The sequence below is a fragment of the Phragmites australis genome, chromosome 15 (assembly GCF_958298935.1).
Source record: "Phragmites australis chromosome 15, lpPhrAust1.1, whole genome shotgun sequence".
NCBI lineage: Eukaryota > Viridiplantae > Streptophyta > Magnoliopsida > Poales > Poaceae > Phragmites > Phragmites australis.
Window position 1 is genome coordinate 1,182,920 of NC_084935.1, and position 22,831 is coordinate 1,205,750.

The window sequence follows — 22,831 nt, forward strand, 5'->3', positions numbered from 1 at the left end:
GAGCTGACGAGCTGGCAGACGAGCCGATTATTTTGAAAGGGACCGGACAGCTTGGAATATGCGCTGAGAAATTGTAGGCTTGCCCAGCCATGCCGTGCTACGGCCCACGGGTGGCTAAGCTCCTTCTCAAAGCGACATGACCCTTTTGTATTGAACTGAAACGATCCAACACACGGACACACGTACCTATGTATATGTACAGGGGGCTAGACGAATTCGTACGTGCGTGGGTGCCTGCACGTGTACATTTTTTTAGATAATGGAAAATTCATTCCAGGCTCTGCATTTTGAAAATACACAGAGCATGGTCCTTATTACAAATTTTAGCCACAAGCTGAGTTGGCGGAGAAAGAAATCATTACACACTGAGGAAATTAAACATGGCAAAGTCGATTATTAAATTTTCACCCATGACGTGCAAATAACCCCATGACAATGATCTCCAACATGCCGCACGGGTCTCTTTTTTTGCCTCCTCATGCTGCTGCTCCGCACAGAAGCATAGTTAATTAGTATGTTCTTCTGAAAATAATCTGCATAAAAGATGTATGTTTTGCTCTGTCAAAAATCATATTATTTCGACAGAATCATATCACCCAACATAAAGCCGTTACCCACCATCAAGATGCATTTCTTTTGGGTTTCCTCATACCCGAGAGCCAGTCGAGAGCCAGTCTCTGAGCATATGAGAGATAGAATTAGGTGGAGGTAACCCGGTGGCAATGTGGACTAATCGCTAGATTGATCTAGCAAAACCACAGTAAAAAAAGATGTTGAATTGTCTCATTATTATTGCAAAAACAATATTTCTGAGTGTCGTACCAATTTTTTTTTACTTTGTTATCTTTAGTTAGAATGACTCTAGGTTGTAGATACCCCAAAAAAATTAATTTTCAGCGAGAGCTTAAGCTTCCAAATAATCGTACGAGAGAAAGGTGTATCCTAGTTGATCATATATTATACATGGAATGGACCGAGAATTGACCATTCTTATGTAGATTCCAGATAAATAAATTCCTTTATTGTGTTATTTGGATATGGGCTACTTTAGCCACTAGGTTATGCCATGCAGTGAGTTTATCTCCTACTAGAGCTCTTCTGGATGATACATATGTAATAGAGCACTACCCAACACTTCTGATACAGTAGCATATTTTTGTTTGTGTGCTATGCTGGCTTGTTGCCTACCCACGTGTCATCCTAGAATCTTGTTTGTGAATCATCCTTAATATGAAATGACTTCAAACTAAGAAAATCTCCGGTGTGCTTCGCTTTTTTATCAATGGCATCAATCATAGAGATAATTTTCTCTCTCTCTTTCTTATAGAGCCCAGAAGTATTTTTGGTCCATCCCCTTAGATGTTGGCATAGGGATCTTATTTTATTTTGCCATGTTCCGTAGAGATATTGCTCTGTTGTTCTGACAGCCAAAAATCAGTCACCATATCAAAGAAACCATCCCGGATTAGCCAACCCCTTTAAACAGAGGTTGGCTAGTACCATGCATGGGTGGTAGCCTCGATGTTAAGGACCAGCGGTGTATGATCCGACTGACTATTATCACGTGCCTCAATGGTGACAAGTGGAAATTTACTTTCCCATTCGGTACCCATCAATAGTCTCCATTGAATTTGCCCACGTATATTGTCTTCCGGACATTTCAATCTCATGTAAATCGAGAACCTCAATGACAACATAAATAAATTTGGCTATTTGGTCTCAATGTTACCTTTATTTTTATCCTCTGGACATCACATAATGTTGAAATCACTACCAATTAGCATAGGAAGTATTTCTTTGGGCCACGAGTTGGCCATTTCGACCAAGAAGGCCTCTTTTTGGTCATGTTGAGCCGGCCCATATACCGTCTACAACACCCATTTGAAATTATTGGATTTATTACATAGGGTGAACTACACACAAAAGTCCCCTTTGATGATGACTCCAATATCATATACCGCCAAATTGACACCTAGGAGAATGCCTCCAGAGCACCCATGTGGTGGCATACAGTGCCAAATATAATTGAGGTATACACAAATATTTCTTAGAGTCGAGGATGGAAATGTATTTCAACCCATCTCCATGAGGGCAATAAAATCAATTTGCTCCTCTCGCTCACCGTCTCATTGGATACTCAACTTAGATGGTGTTTTCGGTTTTTTGAGGGACTGACACCCCCCTCCCCCATTTTAATCTTTTTTGCGGAGTTGGACTTTTTCTTATGCGGTACAACATTTAGATCACAACATGCAAGATCAAACCCCTCATCATATACATCCTCATTTAAATCACCACCGATTTGGCCGACGATTGTATCAAGCGTGTATGTATCCTCCTTATTATTTCTTTTCTTCTTAGCCGTAACCGAGAATCTATTAACTTCTATATTCTTAATAGAAACAAGAAAAGAATGAATATCACTCTGGTCTCTACCCATAGAAACACCTAAGTTTATGATATTAGAAGAAACTTGAGCATCATGCATAGAAAGAAAAGAGGGAGGGGCTGGATTATTACCAATATCCTCCAGGTTTCACTTAGCTGCCATACCATCAGTTTTTTAAAAAAAATGCACCATATGGGATTATATTAGCAGGAGAAAAAAAAGCAGCATCAAAGATGCCAACAGTTAAGCTTATAGGCCAATAGGCCGGGCCTAAGCTCGGTCCACCAACCCTAATCCTATCTTCAGCGTTGCACCACCGTCCGCCTTGGCTCCCAACTCCCATTCGTGGGGTCCTGTCGGGTTTCAGATCCCCATCGGGCTCAGGGCTGAGGTGATTTTTCATTCGTTAGGTATTTCGAGCTCAGGTTAAGTTTTTTATTCTGATTTCAGATCGGATACGTTCTTGCTACAGCCGGCCTCGACTGGCCGTTGCTAGCCTAAAGGTAGCACGGTATCAGCCGCCTCCCAGTGATGTTCTCCAACTCATTCATCAAATCAGCCACCGTCGGAGCCAATTGTACCTCCTCTTCTCGAACCTGTACATTTATTGTGTCAGCCCGCAACAGCGTATCCACTGGCTCAGCACCCGACAGTCCCCATCGTCAGTGGCGGACCCGAAGGGTAGTCCAGGTAGGTCTGGGACTATCCTAGGATCTAGCCCAACTTTGATTCAGTATGTGGCCTAGCCCACGATTGATCTAAAGAAAAATGAAAAAAAAAAAGAAAGGTCTAATTTAATATCTACCCAACGTTGTAGCACTGGGTCTGCCACTGCCCATTGTAGTACGAGTAGCAGGGTGCTGCTCGCATCCGAGTGCTCCTCGATCACGATCCGCTCCGTCCCGTCCATCACAGCACATAGCACAGCCGAGCTCGCAGCCGCAGCATTGGCACCAAGAGCACCGTCAGCGCCCAGCTCGTTGCCCGCCACCAAGTTATCCTCCATGGCCACCTTTGTGTAACCCTCCGCCATCACCTTATCAGCCATCTCCTCTAAAAGATTATTCACAGCAGTGTCCAATATAGAATCCGCCATGCATGTGTCCGTATGTGGCTTCTGCATTGTCAATGATGGCATCAGCCTTCGATGTTTTATTCATCCTTGCTGGTCAGCGCAGTAGAACGATCCATGGGGATGTGTATCTCCTGCTGCATATCATACGCACACGTTTGGTGGCGTGTGGATTGGAATTACGCGTACGTGCGTGATCGTGTGTGGGACATGCAACGCGGTGGGGTGGCGAGGGAATCCGCTCGTGAAGTGGGGGTCATCATGCTCGATCGTATTCGTATATTATGCAGATGATCACACGGGCCGGACCAATGGTGTCAAAACGATGGGTTGTTGCCTTGTTGGCGTGTGGGCTTAGCAACAAAGACATGCACTCTGAATGGATGCATGCGTTGCGTAGGCGAGGTGGCGACATATGCAGACCGCCTGAACGACGTCGACTAGCGCAATCATGCATGTGCTCGCGGAATTCCATGCGTGTCTCCGGAAAATATCGTCCGGGTCCGGGCTTGCCTGTGTACTGGGTAGTGTCTTGCGTTGTAGCGCATGCAGGTGTCATTTGATCGATACGGATTGGGATTTAATTTGGGCGCGTATCTAAAAAACTAAAGAATTTGCTCACAATTTGTGCAGGTGACAAGGCCGAGGGGGACGTCGTCCGTGTCTCGCGGTGAGCCGCTAGCGCATGTTGAAACTTTGTGAACTGGGATTGATACTTTTATCACTATAGGTTCTAGTCGAATCGCCTAGTCCAAGACCATGGGTCATCGGATTCTCAGTCCAAGGGGGATGCAGCCACAGCTAGCCCACAGGGAGGGAGCTCGGTGATGTCAGGCGATGGCGAAAGGAAGGGCGGGCGCGCACGGTATGCATGCGGATTCGGCTCCTGGAAAGTAGTACGTACATTCACATGCGATTTGGCGCAATACGGAGAGCGCGCCACACGAGTCTTGGTCGGCTAAAATTCGAAGACGATGCTCTGGCCCTGCCGCCTGACTGTTTATGTGGAGTAGTCAGTAGTACTAGTCTCTGCAAGGGTCGTACTGTAACATCTTGTTGTATTGCTAGGCTTGCATGCATGACAAGCCAAGCTAGCTCGGAGTCTCATGATCGTGGACATGCAGGCTTGTTAGAAACAACAAGGCACAAGGCAAGCTAGCTATCTCAGAGCCTCAGACGGATCATGAGACAGAGGATGCAGTGGGGGGGCGGGGGGCGATAGCCTTGGAAGGTTGGGGCGATAGTCCTGACTGAACCTGGTTCTTTAACTCGGGACTATAGCGTCAACAATCTAACTATCTGAAGATCGGAAACGTCACTCGGTCTGTATTACAAACGGATCACAAATGGTCTCTGAAAAAAGTCCAAACTAGTCCAAAGAAAAAAGAGCTTCCTCAGAGCAACATAGAAGTACAAATTCTCTGGCTCATCCCCTACCATTATCTGCAGCCAAGAAGAGTACTCGACGAGTACCTCGCATGCGTTTTGAAAAAGAAAAAGGAAATAAACTTGGGTCGTGGCCTTATCCACATCAGCTTTTTGATGCGGCCCAACTAACCGGCCGTAGCTCACGAGGAATCGCCCAGCCAAGCCCAACGTGAGAGCCACGAAACCCTGTGCCCGGCGCGGAATCTCTGTGCTAGTTTTGTCAATCTCGTACCTAATAAACGTATGAACAGGGCAAAGAAAGGCCGGCGCGGAGGCACTGCTCGGACGGCACGCGGCTCGTAGCGCGAATGGAAACCCGACGGAAACAGCAACCGGCAACTGGAGTAGCAACGCCCGCGCCAAAAAATTCAATCTGTTCCCGGCAACGGGTGTTCCTGGTATCCTCTCCCTCCAAGTTGCTATGGGATTTGTGTTTGCTCCTCCAGCCATTCTGTAGTTCCTTTGTATTCCAATTTCTCTTACTTGTGGTTGTGGTTGTCCGGATCGGTTCAGATCAGGAGCTGTCGCCATCGATGATGGCTGGTTGTTGTCGCCCGGATCAGATCAGGAGCTGCCGCCATCAAAGATGGCTGGACAGAGATAGATCTAGTCTGTAGCGATCCATCTCAGCACGAATCCATTCTCTCGCTAGAACCCGCGTGGGTACGGCTACATCTGCCCGACTAGAGTCGGGTACGGTTGGGTCTGGGCGGCAGGAGTCCACATCCTCGTTGGAGCTCGCCGGCGGGAAAGGAGAGAGAGAAACGGGACCGAAGAGGGACAGGACGAAAATAAGGAAAGAGACTCGTAGCTTCCCTATTTATGCTGTATTCGGCCAATACCTGTACTGTAGGTCCCATGTATTAGTGCATGTTATTGTATGTATTTTTTTCTTCTGACACCTGCTCACATCTCGGTACAGCATAGGACAGATATCATACCGGGTACCCTAATAGCCAGGACTAGAAAATCCTTATTGCGCCCACGCTCAAAAGTCCAAAGCACGCAACACACGATCGAGCAGCCTCCTAATGTTCAAGTTCTTGGTTTTTGAGCTTTGTTCAGGCAGCAATTTTTCCAACGAGATTTGTGGCAGAGGTTCGATTTCTGATGAGATTTCTCCATCCTCGGGTTTAGAGGGAGGTCCCATAGGCATGCTAGACTGGTAAGGGCGGATCCAGGGCTCATGTTGGGGCTGCAACACAGGCCTAGCACAGGAGAAGAGGAAATTTAGAAAAAAAAATATATCATTTTAGTCTACAAAACATGAACTTAGTCCTGCACCCCTAGCATGGGTTGGATTTGCCACTACAGACAAGCAGTAGTGACGAGCAAAGGGATTGAGCAGCGAAGGACCGCTAGATGGGTAGTGTTACAGAGGGGGTAAGAGGAGACGGTCTCAGTGAAACCAGATTAGTGTGACGATGGCTAGCGGCTCCACAAGAGAGGAGTGCAGAAGGGCAGACCAGGGGAGAGTGTCAGGTCGACGTGTTGAAGAAGAACGGTGGTGTGGGGGAGGGGTGGCTCTAGGGGGAAAAAATAGGAATAACCGTGGGATGAAGATAGTAGGCTCATATTCATCCATGAAGACATGAAAAAAAAATTAGGCGTCTTGATTATAGCGACTTCCTTAAAAAGCCAAACCCATCTGATCGAATCAACCACCGTTGCACACAGACATCCTCGTGACAAAAATCCGTGCTTTCCTCCGTCGGCGCACCGTCTGGACTTTCTCCTCCAGCGAGTCGAAGCTTATTGGAAGCCATGGACGGCTTCGATCCTCCTCCTGGCCCGGTCCCCGCCGGCGGCAGCCTGCCGATGCCGGCTTCGGGCTCGACGCTTTCCAACGTCGGCGCGTCGGGCGTGACGGCGGGCAGCGTCGACCTCCTGTTCCTCTACCTCGCCCGCCGCTTCATCTGGCTGTACAACAAGGACGCTGCCGGTCAGGTCGCAGCAGCGTCCCCATCCTCCTCCCGTGCAGCGGTTCCGTCGCTGCCGATCTCGTGGCCCCGGCGCGGCGTGCCGCTGTCGCTGCTCCCGGAGTTCGTGCACATGGCCGCGCCAGGAGCGGAGAGGGCGGAGTGCGCGGTGTGCCTGGCGGGGTTCGGGGAGCGGGAGGCCGGGCGCCTTCTACCGCGGTGCGGGCACGGGCTCCACGAGGAGTGCATCGCAACGTGGCTCCAGGTCAACACGACGTGTCCGCTCTGCCGGGCCCCCGTGGCTGCCAAGTAACGGCACCACCATGAGGCCCCCATAGCCCGTGCTGATCCGTATGACGCTAGATGTACAACATTCCGGCTAGTTCAGATTAATACGGAGTATACATACACTTGCCTCTTTTTTAAGCAAGATAATTCTGTATGGCATTATGTGCAGCTCTAGACAGTTTCGACATTTATCTCGTCCCTTACATGTGTGCGATCCGGTCAATTTACAGACATCAAAGCCATGTGTTATTCCCTGCTAAATATACAGACGTAGTGGTAAAAATTCTGACACTGTTGTAAACTTGGAGATCGATGCAGAAGCCGCTGGTACTGTTACAGAATGCAGTGTCACTAGCGACGTGCTCGCAAACTCTTTTGCGCATCTTCAGCTGCCCCACGGCGCGTCGCTCCCTGCGTTCCTCTCCTTGCGCCGCGCAAGCATCTCGGCGAGCGCGCGGGAGTGCGGCCACGCGGGGTTCCCGCGCGACGCGGCCTCCCGGAACATGGCCTCGGCGCGCGCGAGCGACGCGTCCACCGTGTCCTCCTCCATCCGCCCGGGCACGTCCGCGAACCGGTCCGCGGCGCCACCGTCCGTGGCGGCCGTGATCGGCTTCCTAGTGTCCGCGAACTCCACCTCCGCGAGTGGCGACGGCTTGTGCGTCCGGTAGTACTCCTTGTCTTCCTCCCTCACCTTCCTCGCCGCTGACTCCTCGCCGCCAGGCGTCGCCTCCTCGCGGGAGTCCCGGCCGGCGGGCGCGCTCGACAACCGACGTTTCTGCGTGAAGGAGGAACCTCCCGTCGAGTCCGCGAGTTCTTGGGACCCCAGCTTCCCCGACGGCGCGAACGGCGGGACGCGCTCCTTGGCGGGCTCCGACTGCGTTGGCGTCGACGGGTGCTTTCCACGGCCTCCGGTTGTAGCCTCCTCGGCGCCGGAGAACCTCGCGGGACGGTCGGTGTAGTCGTCGCTCGGTGCGTCGCCAGAGTGCACGACTGGATCACCCGCGCCGCTGGCTTCTGGCATGGCGGACAGGAGGCGGCGGTGCACGGCTAGCAGGTTGCTGTGATTGATGGATGGCCTAGAAGCGACAAGGCGGAGAGCTCGCGCCGATGCCATTACAGTAGCTACTATCCACTTACTCCTCCTGCCGCTGGTGGTGCTTTGGCTCTTTTCGTCCGTCTGTTCGGCGACTTCGTTGGTGACGAATTCATGATGACGGCGCTCAAGCTTATATAACGGGTGCCGAGCAGAGCATCCAGAGAGCTGCCGGAGTGGGAGGCGAGAGAGTGCTGGACACACGGCGGGAGGATCGAGAATGAGGTGGAAGACACGAGTCGGCCGTGGAGAAAGGCGCCTCCTCGTCTCTGGAACGTGCCGGAAGAGGGAGAGGCGGTGGCGGCGAGGATATCTGAGACAACATGGGCCGACGAAGTAGTCCGGAGTAAGAAAAACATGGGCCGTGAAATGAACCCAACATACTACCTCTTGGGGTGGTGAAGTGTTATTTGCTCTTAGTCCTTCCTCTGCTCTGCATCGTCGCATTTTCTAGGCCGTCGTGACCTGCACTGGGCAACAAAGCCAACACATCGGACAGAGCAGTTTTTTATTTTTTTTATTTTAATATTTAAATAAATTAACTTCTGATGAAAAGAATTGTAAAAATAGACGTCTCTAACGGTTCGACGCACCGGTTTCGACGAAAACAACTGAGCTAGTTGCGTCGGCCCAAGGCCGACGCCGTCGGTGGGCTCAACGCTTGTTTGGTTGGACTGAGTTTTTTTTAAAAAAAATTGTTTTTATAAATTAGTGTTGAAATTTTATTTTTAATTGGTTTTTGATACGAATAAAATATATAATATATGTAATATTTTTTATAACATCATCCCTCAGTAGATACAAAAGCTCATCTAAATTAACTTCTGGCTTTTGATAATAATAATAGTTTTTGTTTTTCAAAAATTATTTCTAACTTTCTACTTCTGAGCCGTAAAAGGCAGCAAAAACTAAAACAAAAGTAGCCCTCAGCCGCATCTAGAAAAGCTTCAGGTCTGTATGATTGGTGTGCCTCCCAGCGTATATGGTACTAGTAGCCTCCATGATGATGATCTGGGGAGAAATGTTGCACTTGCACGGTGGGGAGAAACTGCAATGGCGCCTTACATACGAATGGGACATTAGATTGATTCCTGACATCTTGTGTTGTTTTGCAAATGGATCGGAAAAACTCGAGTTGCGTGGGCCAAAAGGGACAGGGGAGAATCTCGCATCACTGTGCGCAAGCACGTTCCTCTCGTTTCTTCTTCTGGACGATGCATGATGCCTTGTCCTGCCCCGGTTCATGTGCGCGCCCGTCTTGCAGCGGATTCAGTGCGGTGAATGTGACTGACCGCTCCAGTCTGAATAATTCCGCCGATCTCACATAGGAGTGAGTATACGACACGACCAAAGAACTGCCCAAACAGAAAAATACACTCACAGGTCGATCTAACCTTACCGAGCTCACCAGAACATGCCGGCGTGGAAAAGATTTGCATGCATAGAATACTCAGTTTCACGTGGACGTTTTGACATTTGTGATAGGAACATCTGTCCTCTCAAGTCAAAGACTCGAATATCGAAACGAAATTTATACTGCTAAGCAGAGAGGTTAGAGAAAGAAAGACGTAGCATTTGGGCATCTTTGCACGTAAATACGCCCGTGACACACGGGCTGGGAAAGGCACCAATAAGCTTATTTACAGCTTAGTCTACCCGTGGAGTGGATTAATATACATGTAGCATATCTATTACATTTTTATTATCGTTTTGTGTAAAAAGAGTAATTCGGAGGTGATATGTTCGGAACGCAAAGGATGTTATAAACTGATTTGAACATATCTAAATTATCAAGGTAGTATTAAATTCAACACATCAGAATATTAAAGCCACATAGGTCAAAACAAAACAAAAAACAATAATGGGTTGAGGTATTACATCCCCTTAGAGCTGATGCTCTCGGAAGCTTACTGCGTAAGTGGCAGATAAATACACAGGATCTTCTCTCGGTGCTACGGCCATACCATGTTCCATCCACGGGCCGATACGCATACACCTGTGCAACGAGAGTTAGCTTTGATACCATCTATAACACATTGCCTCTAAAATTCGCTTACAGTCTAGCCCACCTGTGAGGCAGATCCGTATACGCATATCACCTCTCTTACATTTTTATCCTCGCTTTGTGTAAAAGAGTTAACCCGGAGGTAATATATTTAGAACGCGAAGACTTATAAGCTGATCCTAACATATCTAAACTACCAAGGTGATGTTAAACTCATCACACTAGAGTATTTAGGCCACATGGGCCGAAATCAGAAACACTAATGGGTACTACACATCTGTCACTATCTATCGGGGGATGATCCTTGATAATGAATCTGGGGTGTATCAGACGACGGACGTGTTAATCGGTGTTTCTTTGTGGTGGGATCGGATAGATACAAGAATGCGAGAATTTATTCAGGTCCAGGCCTCCAGTAGAATAATAACCCTACATCTTGTATATTTCTTATAGATTGGATGAACTTGTTACCCTATGTCCCCTCTTTTTCAAGCCGGGTCCCCCCTCCCCTTTATATAACAAGGGAAAATGAGTATATAAAAATAGATCATGCCAAACTCTATAGCAAACCTACTCATGATGAAGCCAGCTACTCCTAACTCATCATGACACAGGGTAGGCATGTCTGACCTGCTCTGGTCATCTTGCATGCCCTGTCCCATCCGTGAAACGCTGTCATGCTCACCTATGAAGCCATCCTGCTAACGACTTGGCTCTCCGAATGGGAGTGTCTAGTGAAGAAAAATACTTGAGTGGATGGCACTAAGTATGATTTGACTGGTTATACCAGTACCTGCCCTACGAACACTAGGTCTTCTCCTTCGACCAGGGGGTTGGTCGACTTAGCCCGGCCCTGGTCGTGGGGATAAAGCTATGGTCTCTAGGATACCAAATGTCAGTTGATATTTGGCAATGTGAGGCTCATCCGGTGGGGCACCTCCTTACCTATTACATCGACAGTAGCGTCCAAACTCCATCATAGATGTAGCGGACTAAGTGGCTCACCATAGTGGCTCGTGATCGGATCTGATCACACCACTTGGGCCCTAAGTGAGCGCATGTTTGCCCTAGGGAGTGGTCGCTGATGCGGCCCGCTTTAATGATCGACTCAGGAAATCACATCCCGAGGAGAGGTCAAATGTCCAGAGAGAGAGACATAGGGGGACGAAATGGTGTCGGAACTGAGGGAATTTTGATTCTCCAAGCGTAGCCTCTCGAAATTCAAAAGGACCGGACCCCATGATAGTTGAGATACTGCGGAGACCCTTTAAATTGGAGCGCAAATGTTCTCATGAACCTTTTCGTCGTCTTCCTTGGTCTTCAAGCTTCCACGCCTAGAGCCCCTCATCTCTACCTCCGTTCTTGTCACCGAAGCATCTTTCTTTGTCGTCCGATAGCGCGCATAGACAATGAGCCTGTCTTCCCCCAAATCCAAGTGCGATGAGGCAAGACTGAATTAAATGCACAATGCCAGCCTGCTCACTCGCCGCCTGTCATGTGGGTACCACTCTGGGGAGAGCGCGTTCGCTCCACGCCAGGGGAAGATCGTGATGTTCGTCCTTTTCTTCTTGGTCGAACCTCGTGTCATCCTTCTCTGAATTATTCACCACCATCATCTTTTTGTATGACATCTGTCACCTCCATTTCAACCCTAATTTCATTATCATGCTGAGCATATTTTCTCATCTGTGTGAGAACTTCATCGGGGTCAAATCATGCCTAGACCTCTTCCGGTTCTTCTACACATGCTGGTCGGTGATCAAGCCAGCTACCGGAAGGTGTGGGTTCTGTTTCCGCGATGGCGTTGCAGACTCCTACATCGAGGTGGGCCTCAAGTCGTCGCGATTGGGCTGGATGGTGGAGTGGTTTTACCTTGCGATAGACAACTCATTGGACAACCTCACCATGCCGAGCGCGCCGGCGTAGGCCATCGACAACTGAGGGAGCAGACCCACAATAACTCTGGAGCTGCTACCCTCGCCAAACAGATTGGCCGGCTCCATGAGGTTGGGTTGATAGGGTCGAACGTCGTTCGCGATTTCATCAAGCGCCGGTTGTGCCTCTTGCGGAGGCGAGCACATTCGACATTCCAGTACACCGGGCTAGACGACGTCACTCGAGAGAGCTCCTCAGATAATGTTGCAGTCGTTTCCCTGGTGTTTTTCATTAGGTGCACAACCTCACATATCCACTTTTATCCAGATCTTACTGACGAGGCCATTGACTCACAGGTCCGAAACCTAATGTCGGTTGCCCCGAGGAAAGGAAGTCCTCCGACTGGCACCCCTCCACTGTGTGATCTTCCTTCATCCAAAAAAGCACGCCTCAGGAGGGTAAGTTTGGCATTTCTAAAATTACCGCCCTAAGCCTTCTCCTAGGTTAGGGTTTCACAGTTTGCGCTGCTGCAAGGTCTTCCTGAGATCGATGTCCTATGCCCGATAATCAACGAGATCATGGAGGTCCCCGAGGCCGCCTCAAGAAGAGAAGCTCGCCGAGACACCCATCCTGGTGCCCAACCGACCACTGCCTAACCTAGTGCTGGCCTCGCCGACAACCAACTTGGACACAGTACAGACCCATTCCGTAGCATTTAATACTACGGGATGGCTTACCAGGCGAGCGTGACGGCATTCAGCAGATGTGACAAAGTATGTAGGACAACTAGAGCAGGTCAGGCATGCCAACCCCTTATCATGATGAGGTAGGAGTAGTTGGTTTCGTCAGGAGTATATCTGCTATAGAGTTTAGCACAATCTATTTGTATGTACTCATTTCCCCCTGTTATATAAAGGGAAACCTGACTTGAAAAGGAGAGAACATAGGATAATAAGTTCATCCAATTCATAAGAGAATACATATGATATATGGCTATTATTCCACAGGAGATCTGAACCTAGATAAATCTCGCGTTCTTATATCCATCCGATCCCACCACAAAGAAACTTTGATCAACGCAGCTGTCGCCCGATACACCTCAGATTCATTGCCAGGGATCATCCCTGACAATTGGCGCGCCAGGTAAAGGGTGCTTAAGGAAAAAAACAATTGAGTGGATGATATTAAATATGATTTTACTAGTTAGGTGAGTTCTTACCCTGTGACTAGACTGGTCACAGAGTCATGTCATGGGTTGATCGATTGAGCCCCGCCTTGATTGTAAGGTGAAGATGTGGTCTAGTGGATATCCACTACCGTTTAACATTTGGCATCATTAGATTCATCTAGTGAGGTATCTTGTTACCTATTATACCGATACCGTTCATCTTGAAATACTAAGTAGGAAACTCCTATTACTGCAGGACAAGCAGCCATTGTTGCCCATTTGCATCTTGCAGCAGCACAGTTCAGTCCATTGATGATCCTGCTGGGTTGTTGCGACATAATTTCAAGATGCAGTTAATTCATACTGCACTTACATAGTCATGCTCGGCCAGTCTCCAATCTGCAGACTGCACAATTCCGGCAGTGCCCTTCCCCTTTCTCTTTTTACGTAATCTTTGTTTAGACTACATAATTCCTGCGGGCGCAACATTTTAACAATAGTGTACATAGCTAGCTAAAAAAATATTTGATAACATCTAAAAAAATAATGCCATTTATTAGTTGGAAGGTAAAATTACGAAGATATCATTCAAGTAAATGATGTACCTTTTTCTTATCATAATATCACATTAATCTTTCATTTCTTGCATCAGTATCGAATAGAAAAGAAATATAAGAGAGCATGTCACATGATCACATAAATTAAGTACAAGGAATGAAATTTGCCTTTTTATTTAGAAATTAAGATTGAAGCACTATGACCAACAAGTTAGCAATAACATTTTTTAATAATTGACGGTGAGAATCTTATAATACACATTTAAGAGGATTAAAGCTCTGCAATCTATAGCTCCTTTAGAAGTGAAGTGACTTCGACGGGCACGCTTGCGCCGTCACTAGGTTTGGTGTCGTCGCCCTCCATCTCGTGTATGTTTGGGCGTAAAGCCATGGGATGTAGTTGCATATTTTGACAATTGGAGATTGGGCATTGGGTCACTAGGGGCGTTGCCGACTTGCCGTGTTTGGTTTTGAGAAGGGGTTATATGCCTTAAAGGACTAAGAAAAATATATTATTTGTAAAAATATTTAGATGTACACTCTTATCCTCAGGTAGGCCGGCCCCTGCCCATTACCACAATAAGCTCCTCATTGTCTATGTCATTCAGAACACTCTACACATACAAATTTGACTGAGAAAGGAAGATGAGTACTAGCTAGTACTGCTGCTATAATCGGAAAGATTAAGATTAAAGCAGATAATGAAATACCTGTGTCATGTCAGCTGAAGATTCCCCAAATTCCAATTCCAATTCCAATTGGTTGTTGCAGAGGCAGCATGTTTCAGCATCGATCAAACGCTGGCTATAAAAGCCCGGCTCCCCAATCCGACGCTCCTCACCTCACCTCACACTGTCCTTGTCACGTCTGCTACTCTCACAGTGATCCCACCACAAAATGCCACCTCCAATTGCAAGAGCCAAAAAAGCGGCAGCCAAGCTCCCCCTCACTGCCACCATTCTCTCCCTCTCCGTTCTTCTCCTGCCGTTCGGCTTCTTCGCCACCCACAAGGCGTTCACCGGCGTCGCCGCGGCCGCGTCCACCGCCGATGAACACCACCGTCAACGAGTTCTTCTTGACGTTGGCAACAATGCCAATGCGGCCGCCGTGGACCGGCATTGCGCCGGCACGCTGCACCGAGACGTGTGCGTGTCGACGCTCACCTCCATTTCGAACCTCGCGCAGAAGCCGCTCCGGGACGTGATCTCCGACGTCGTGGGGCGCGCGGCGGCCGCGGTGCGCGCGTCCTCGGCCAACTGCTCGTCCTACCTCCGGCGTCCACGGGGCCTGAGCGTGCGCGACCGCCTCGCCCTGTCCGACTGCCTGGAGCTGCTCGGGCACACGCTGGACCAGCTCGGCACGGCGGCCGCCGAGCTCTCGGCGGGGAACCACACCGCGGAGGAGTCCATCGCGGGGGTCCAGACCGTGCTCTCGGCCGCCATGACGAACCAGTACACCTGCCTGGACGGCTTCGCGGGGCCGTCCGCCTCGGAGGACGGGCGCGTCCGGCCCTACATCCAGGGCCGCATCTACCACGTGGCGCACCTGGTGTCCAACTCCCTCGCCATGCTGCGCCGGCTCCCTCAGCGGCGTCGCCGCCGCGGACGCGGCCTCCGCGCCGGAGCGACAGGAGAGGCATTCGAGGGGTACGGCCGTGTGCGGCGCGGGTTCCCATCGTGGGTGTCGGCGGGGGACCGGAGGCGGCTGCAGCAGTCCGCCCCGGCTGCGGACTTAGTGGTGGCGAAGGACGGGAGCGGGAACTTCACGACGGTGAGCGATGCGGTGGCGGCGGCGCCGAACAACAGCGAGGCGCGGTACGTGATCTACATAAAGGCGGGCGGCTACTTCGAGAACGTGGAGGTGGGGAGCGAGAAGACCAACCTCATGTTCGTCGGCGACGGCATGTGGAAGACCATCATCAAGGCAAGCCGCAACGTCGTCGACAACTCCACCACCTTCCGCTCCGCTACACTAGGTCAGTCAGTTGTCAGTCAGCCACCTACTTACTCATCACTCACTCCCTAATGTCTTTTACTAACCCATCCTCCTCTGATTAACCTGGCGCATTAGCTGTTTAGCATAGGAGATGTCAGTAAATACGGCCAATCTAGCGATAGATCATCGTGTTCCTTTCTAGTAGGCCCCACGTGTAGGTGACAGATACAAACTGTCATTCCATAGTTTTTACTGCTTCTATACTAGTTTAGGCGAGATGTCAGTGGATGATAATTTGGACGAGGAGGAGCACAGCTGCACGAGCAAGCATGGCGACTGGTGAACGAGCCCAACTTGCCTTGCCACCATTGGCGACTCCTGTCCTCAATTGTACCACTCCTACTTCACTTGCCACTTCAATACCATATCATCGTCCGCTAGAAAGATTCGACATTTCAGAGTCAAGTTACTGTCGGCCATAAATACAAGCAGTGCAGTATAGTTCGATGATTGCATGCACGAGCCATCCCCATTCCCCTCTAGGTGCTGTTCACCACGAGCCGCTGTCGATCGTCTTTGCCTACTCTTCGGCCTGCGGGGGCGTCGTCGGCCATGGCTGCAATCTGATCTCACGCGCCCTGCGTGGTAAATCAAGTGTCCGGTCGGGTCGGTAGCGTTGGTTACTCTGGACGTATGTACGCCGACAATGCATGCGCGATCCAGCTCGTGAGTGTCCGTATAGGGATGAGTACATTGATCACGAGTGTCGTCGTAGTCAAGTACGGGCCTTGTTAAGTAGCCCCTTCTCTTCTAGGACTACTAGGTGCAGGCGTGCAGCAGCATTGGATCGAAAAGGGACCGCCTGTGGCCGAGCATACTTGACGATTGCAACGCAGAGGCCGGAAACGATTCTTGACGATCTTACGAGAGCTCAGCTTACTACCATGAGTTGTTTCTGTCAGCGACTGGACACAAGCTCAGCTTCAAGAATGAAATGCACCCCAGCAGATTTAATTTGGTAACCACAGAAGCAACTTAACTTTCTTCAAAATAAAAACAGTACCTTTAATGTGACAAAACAAAACAACCAATGCGTGCTGGTGCTAATGAAGTAGTGATATGCCGTTGTGCCTGCACTTGCAAGTTGAAGCCACTCTGCGCGCGCGCACGGTACTCTCAACCACACGGGAGTCAGGAGGCTGTTCCCAATGCCAAGCTGATGCTGGTTATATTATTCTGCCAGTACAGTACACGCTCCTTGCTCCTTGGCGTTTGGACATGGAGTTATGCAGCACGGGAATGGTTTGGTGAGAGCCAACGCCCATCAACGCGCGCGCGAGGCTGGCGGGCACTGCGAAATGGAGCTGGAAATGCTCAAATGCATGATCTGCTGCTCTGCTCTGACCTGTCTATGGAGAAGCGACGGCCACAAGGAATTCTGTGATCCGAGTGCATTCAGCCATTGCTAAAAAGGACACCCAATTATCAGGCCATGGAATGCCTTTCTGCGCGAGAGACGATTTTGTGCTGCTATCTAGCTGGCCTCCTTTTCTTTTGTCGACCCTCTTTTCTGTTTTTCCGTTGGGTGGATGGCGATTGGTCTCTGCTCTGGTCCCTGTGGGGATGGCTCAAGCTCTCAAGTTTTTACTCTTTCACTGGAGAGAAGACATCGAGGCACCGACAGGTTCGACACTGTAGGTTGCAGATCGAATCACGCATTAACATTCAATCCAGCAGCAACTCAAGACTGCAATTAGTTTGGTAGTGTGCCCACGATGAATTGATTTTACGCCTTAGCAAATTAAGGAACAACGGCAAACCGATACTCCCCGTATCAACGGAATGGCGTGGGCCGTGAGCGGTGACCAGAGACACCCATGGCCTGTATATCCGGCCGGCGTTCCTCGTCTACCTCGCGCCTCCTCCGTGACTTTGTCGTGGTCGATGGACACGAGCTTTAGGACCACTGTGGGCCGGGATCCATGATGGAAAACCTTAACTCCGGCCGGCACCAGACGATGACATGTGTGGTTGGCACGCCTCTTTCGCCTGTTGGTACGTGTCGGTGAAGGTACGTACGTGCACTTGCTGTGCCTTGCACCCGTTGCCAGCGTACGTACGGCTGCCTTGGCTAGGGCACATGACATGTACCACACCGCAATGGCACATTGCGTCATGCGCAGACACGCATTGTGTCCATGCTATCACGTGTAAGAGTTCTCAAGTCAACGCCGTACACAAAACTATAAATCGTTCTCTTTTTTCACTTGTTTGATCGATGGTAAACGAATGATCTGACGGATGTGGTTGAACAACTGATGTTGCAGCTGTGGTGGGCACGGGGTTCCTGGCGCGGGACCTCACGGTGGAGAACGCGGCGGGGCCGAGCAAGCACCAGGCGGTGGCGCTGCGCGTGAACGCCGACCTCTCCGCCTTCTACCGGTGCAGCTTCGCGGGGTACCAGGACACGCTGTACGTGCACTCGCTGCGCCAGTTCTACCGCGACTGCGACGTCTACGGCACGGTGGACTTCATCTTCGGCGACGCCGCCGTCGTGCTGCAGAACTGCAACCTCTACGCGCGCCGCCCCGACCCCAACCAGAAGAACGTCTTCACCGCGCAGGGGCGCGAGGACCCCAATCAGAACACGGGGATCGCCATCCAGGGCGGCAAGGTCGCCGCCGCCGCCGACCTCATCCCCGTGCAGGCCAACTTCTCGTCGTACCTCGGCCGGCCCTGGAAGACCTACTCGCGGACGGTGTACATGCAGACCAAGATGGAGAGCCTGATCCACCCACGGGGCTGGCTCGAGTGGAACGGCAGCTTCGCGCTCGACACGCTCTACTACGCCGAGTACATGAACCGTGGCCCCGGCGCCAGCACGTCGGCGCGGGTGGCGTGGCCGGGGTACCATGTCCTCACAAACGCCACCGACGCGAGCAACTTCACCGTGCTCAACTTCGTTCAGGGCGACCTGTGGCTGAACTCCAGCTCCTTCCCCTACACCTTGGGTTTGAGCTAGAATATGCACGAGCTGCTTCCATTGGGTCCTGATTCGGGGATTTTTGGGCCCATAGCTCACAAGTAGTTTTGGTTATTTTCGAACAAGGGTGGTTCAATTCAGCTCAGGTTTGATAGTTTCTAATAAACCTGAAAGCTGGAGCTGCTGCTACTGCATGTGTTTTCATATGATTCATGATGAACATCGACAATGGCCGAAGGCTAGTCATGGAAGAGGATAACCACTCATTGCTTCTGATTTGTCTCTCTGTACCAAAAAGCATGTTCGTTACTACCAATGTTCAGGATCTCAAGGGTATTGCTCGTCACTATACAACAGGGCAAAGATTGAAGAGACACATTCAATTCTGTGGACAGATAACAATGCCATGAACATGGCTAACAGTCGAAGTACGAGTGTACAACATTGACGAATTTACGCCATTATTTAATCATTCCATCTACCTGTGATGCTGCCATTTGATTCCTAACCTTGCTCGGAGGTTTCTGTTCATTTATTCTCGAAACTGTACTTCACCTTTATCTTACAGCCTAGCTCTTTGCAGCTCCAGCTTCGCGATTGTCCCGAGATGGACTTCATCAGGGCCGTCTGCAATCCGCACTGTCCTAGCGGTTGCCCATAGGTGCGATAGGACGGTGTCAGATGAGAGACCAGCCGCGCCATGAACTTGCATTGCCATGCCAAGCACCTTCAGGGCCATATTTGGAGCTGCCACCTACATTGAAGCCAGAGTCATTTATACTTTTTGCTACAACGATTCAAAAGAAAGTGCTGAACTTTGGTTTACCTTGGCCATTGCGAGGATGCCACGAGCTTTCTTGTTTCCATGTCGATCAAGTTGATCGGCCGCTTCTAGCACCAAAAGTCTAGCCTGCTCAAGTTCAATCCAGCACTGGATTCCACGTCCATGTTAGTGGAAATGCATGAACAAAACATGGGAGAGAAAAGGCTATAGGTTAAAATTGGAACATTCTTAAACCGATTGGTATCTTATATTTACTAATTAGAGGCTCCTTTTGGTGCCTCCACGTTAATCTTAAGAGAATCCTAAAAATTCTGATAAAAAAGCAAAATATCCAACCGTCGAATTAATTGATTAACTAATTGTAACCATAGATCAACAACTAGACGAAACAACATAAAAAATTAAAAAACAAATCATAGAGTCTAGCCTCAATACTGTTTCTTGTGTTTACTAACACTAATTGATCTGCACATGTTGGATATATAACCTCACGGTTAACATAAACCATCTTGAAATGCAAGTGGAGTATCACAGCTAGCATTACGCAAATGAATACAGCTAGAAATATCTTTTTTAACTTGAATGATCAAGCTGTAAGTTGTCAGGTAATCCATTCACATAGCAAACATTAGTTAGAAATTAATGCATATATATCACTTATAGACTAAGAAGAAACAAATAGTTGCCACTTACGAATATATTCATTGACATAAAAAAGAGAGAGGGCATATTTGTTTGTAGAGTTTTCATTCAGAAAAAGTTACTAAATTGCACTTCAACATGCAAGATATATAGGGAGAAGGCCGAGAGGGAGGGAGGGAGAGAAGGTGGAGGGTGGGAAAGGGGAGAGGGGAGGAGGCAATCAACATGCAAGATATACGATTACTTAGCAACAACTTGTCTTTTGCAGTAGTTATCACATCTCCCATGCTTTTGCAATCCAATGGCATTAACATCAACTTTGTGAATAGCAGTCAAAGTTTTGGCAGCAGAAAAATATACAGGCTGTCTTTTAGTTGAAGTTACCCTGAAATAAAAGGGCAGAAAAATCATAAAAATACCAAGATCGGTACATTGCATATAGTCACGGGCCACCGGCTACCCTGTGTTCACAGTAAAAGCTACAATAAGATAAATGATTGACTGCTTGATAGTTTAAATTGTGCGAGATATATATTAAACATTACCCACACACAAATATAAAAACGAACTGATGAACTGATCAGTAAATAAGTACATAACTAAATGTGAAGAAAGGTGAGGACCAGAGCCGGCGCGGGCGCGGGGAACCCGGCGACGTGGGACGCCGCGTAGCGCCTCGTCGAGCGCGTGCTTGCGTCCACCGGCCGCAGCAGCTCCGAGGTCAGCTTCGCCATCCTTGGGAACAGGGAGGGGGAAGACGAAGGAGGGGAGGAGGAGGAGACAGCAATGGGGATGGGACTTGCACCGTCGTGTCGTGCCGGCCGTTGCGTATGGGCTTCGAAATCATCGAGCCTCTCTCTCTCTGTCTGGCTAAAGCGTGAGTGATGTGATGTGATGTGATGAACTCCTTTGGATTTTGCCGTGCTTTTGGAGGATTGGAACGCTAAACTGGACGCGTCTGACCGAGCAGCACATCCGCTTCTGCCCCCACGGGCCACCTCGCGGTCCCTGGGCCCTTGGAAAACCCAGTAGGCGTCAACTAGAAGGCCGGTAGATGAGGCCCACCCAGTTTGCAATGAAAGTTTGGATATTGTATATCCCTCGGTCAATTTTTGTAGCCGTTAGATCTACATTCAACCCGTCCCCGACACCCGCCTCCCTTGTCAGCGTGTTCTTCTTTGACTCCGGCACCTTCTTCTTTGACCCGCCGTGGTCACCAACCACCGTGGCGGTGGCCCCCGCCGCCAATCCGGCCGACCTCCCCTGACCATCCCTTAAAGTTTAAAGCCCGAACCCTAAACTCCCCACCCCTAATCTCAATTTGTAATTCAAATTGAGGTGGCTGAGAGATTTAGATTACTATTCCCCAATTACATTTTCTCAATAAAGTCGCGCATTCTCTTTGTTTGCTGTATTGCTACTCTACTAGGCCTATGAACAAGTCTGGAGTGGATAGTCCATGTTTCTGTTTGTTAGTAGTCTCTTGGCGCGATTTACAGATGCTTACTTTCTTTCAAACTGTTCGTCTCAAAGAAGACTTTCTTCTCTTTTCCTTCGTATAACCTAGTAGGGATTAGGCCACAGGGAGCGCCGCTTCTAATTGTCTTGCAGTCACCAAACGTTGATCCTTGGGGACTGCTTTATGTTTATGCCACGCCGATATCTGACTTCTACAAAGAAGCAGAGAACATAGTGCAACAGGTTTCTTTCTCTTCTGGTTTCCTTCAATTCCTTTCCGTTCAGGCTACTAGCCGATGTTTCAATTTTTCTTTTTTTTTTCTTTTTTTTTTCTAACCTGCGATTGCTATACTGTAAGATCGTATCATGTTATGTGTAACACAATATTGGTTTGCTGACAAATACGCTTGTATGATACAGAAACTGGGATAATATTATTCTACTTTCCAAAAAAAATTTGACAAGCACGTGTGTCTTAACAACCCTCAAACGTCAGATAATGTCAAGAGACACACGTCCACAGGATTAGCAGTCTAATAACATTCTAGTACAGAGGTGGCTTGCAATCATCAAGAGTATCATATACTATTTTCGTCGGTGGCATGCAAGACACGGAATTGTGATTTGCTTTCACTGAAAGTAACGTCTCTCAGAACTTAAAAAAACCTGAAATTAGTAACAGATATTAAAAAGATGTTGCAAGATGACTTCGTTTATAGCAGCGCTGTATTTGTTCTGGCCAAATTATGCATGCGAGGAATAAAAAGTGTGTCGCAAATCAAAGTGTAACATTGCCTAAGTGCCTGTTTGGAAGAGCAGGTTTGCTCTAGAAATTTCTAGGATTCGGTTCAAATTTGTACTGAATCCTAAAAAATTTAGACCCCAAAACCTCCCTTGCAAATAGGTATGTAAATCCAATTTCCCAGCAATGCATAACTTTTTTTATAGGGCTCAACCACCTGACATCCACAAGTGCACGCCTGAAAACAACGGCAAGGCCTAACCAAGGCGTCCACTGGGCCAACGGATTGAAGGCCACAGCATTCTGTGGGTGGGCATGCATGGCATTATCCTTTTCTTCCGTGAGCTGACCAGTTTTACCTTACCTTGGTTAGGCATCATCCTTGGATTCTTTTTTCTATTGCTTTTCCGTAACCTTTTTTTACGATATAAAATATATAACGTTTCCTTTCCATGTCGTTACTTACAATTGCATACTCCATCCTTATATATTG

The 22,831-nt window shown here is 48.9% G+C and overlaps 3 protein-coding genes across 3 annotated transcripts; 2 read left to right on the forward strand and 1 right to left on the reverse strand.

Moving 5' to 3' along the window:
- Positions 1–6,653: 6,653 nt before the first annotated feature.
- On the forward strand, positions 6,654–7,121 carry LOC133892963 (RING-H2 finger protein ATL80-like). Its single transcript, XM_062333949.1, has one exon. It carries the CDS (start codon positions 6,654–6,656, stop codon positions 7,119–7,121), a length of 468 nt encoding a protein of 155 aa, XP_062189933.1.
- A 173-nt stretch (positions 7,122–7,294) lies between these two features.
- Positions 7,295–8,244, reverse strand: LOC133893517 (uncharacterized). Its single transcript, XM_062334544.1, has one exon. It carries the CDS (start codon positions 8,208–8,210, stop codon positions 7,482–7,484), a length of 729 nt encoding a protein of 242 aa, XP_062190528.1. The 5' UTR covers positions 8,211–8,244; the 3' UTR covers positions 7,295–7,481.
- A 6,399-nt stretch (positions 8,245–14,643) lies between these two features.
- LOC133891967 (pectinesterase-like) lies at positions 14,644–19,106 on the forward strand. Its single transcript, XM_062332698.1, has 2 exons — positions 14,644–15,769; positions 18,057–19,106. Exons 1-2 carry the CDS (start codon positions 14,692–14,694, stop codon positions 18,749–18,751), a joined length of 1,773 nt encoding a protein of 590 aa, XP_062188682.1. The 5' UTR covers positions 14,644–14,691; the 3' UTR covers positions 18,752–19,106.
- The last annotated feature ends 3,725 nt before the right edge of the window (positions 19,107–22,831 follow it).

Coding starts and splice junctions, on each gene's coding strand:
- LOC133891967 (XM_062332698.1), top strand. CDS start 14,692: ATGCCACCTCCAATTGCAAGAGCCAAAAAAGCGGCAGCCAAGCTCCCC. Junction 15,770..18,056: donor CTTCCGCTCCGCTACACTAG/GTCAGTCAGTTG, acceptor CTGATGTTGCAG/CTGTGGTGGGCACGGGGTTC.
- LOC133893517 (XM_062334544.1), bottom strand. CDS start 8,210: ATGGCATCGGCGCGAGCTCTCCGCCTTGTCGCTTCTAGGCCATCCATC.
- LOC133892963 (XM_062333949.1), top strand. CDS start 6,654: ATGGACGGCTTCGATCCTCCTCCTGGCCCGGTCCCCGCCGGCGGCAGC.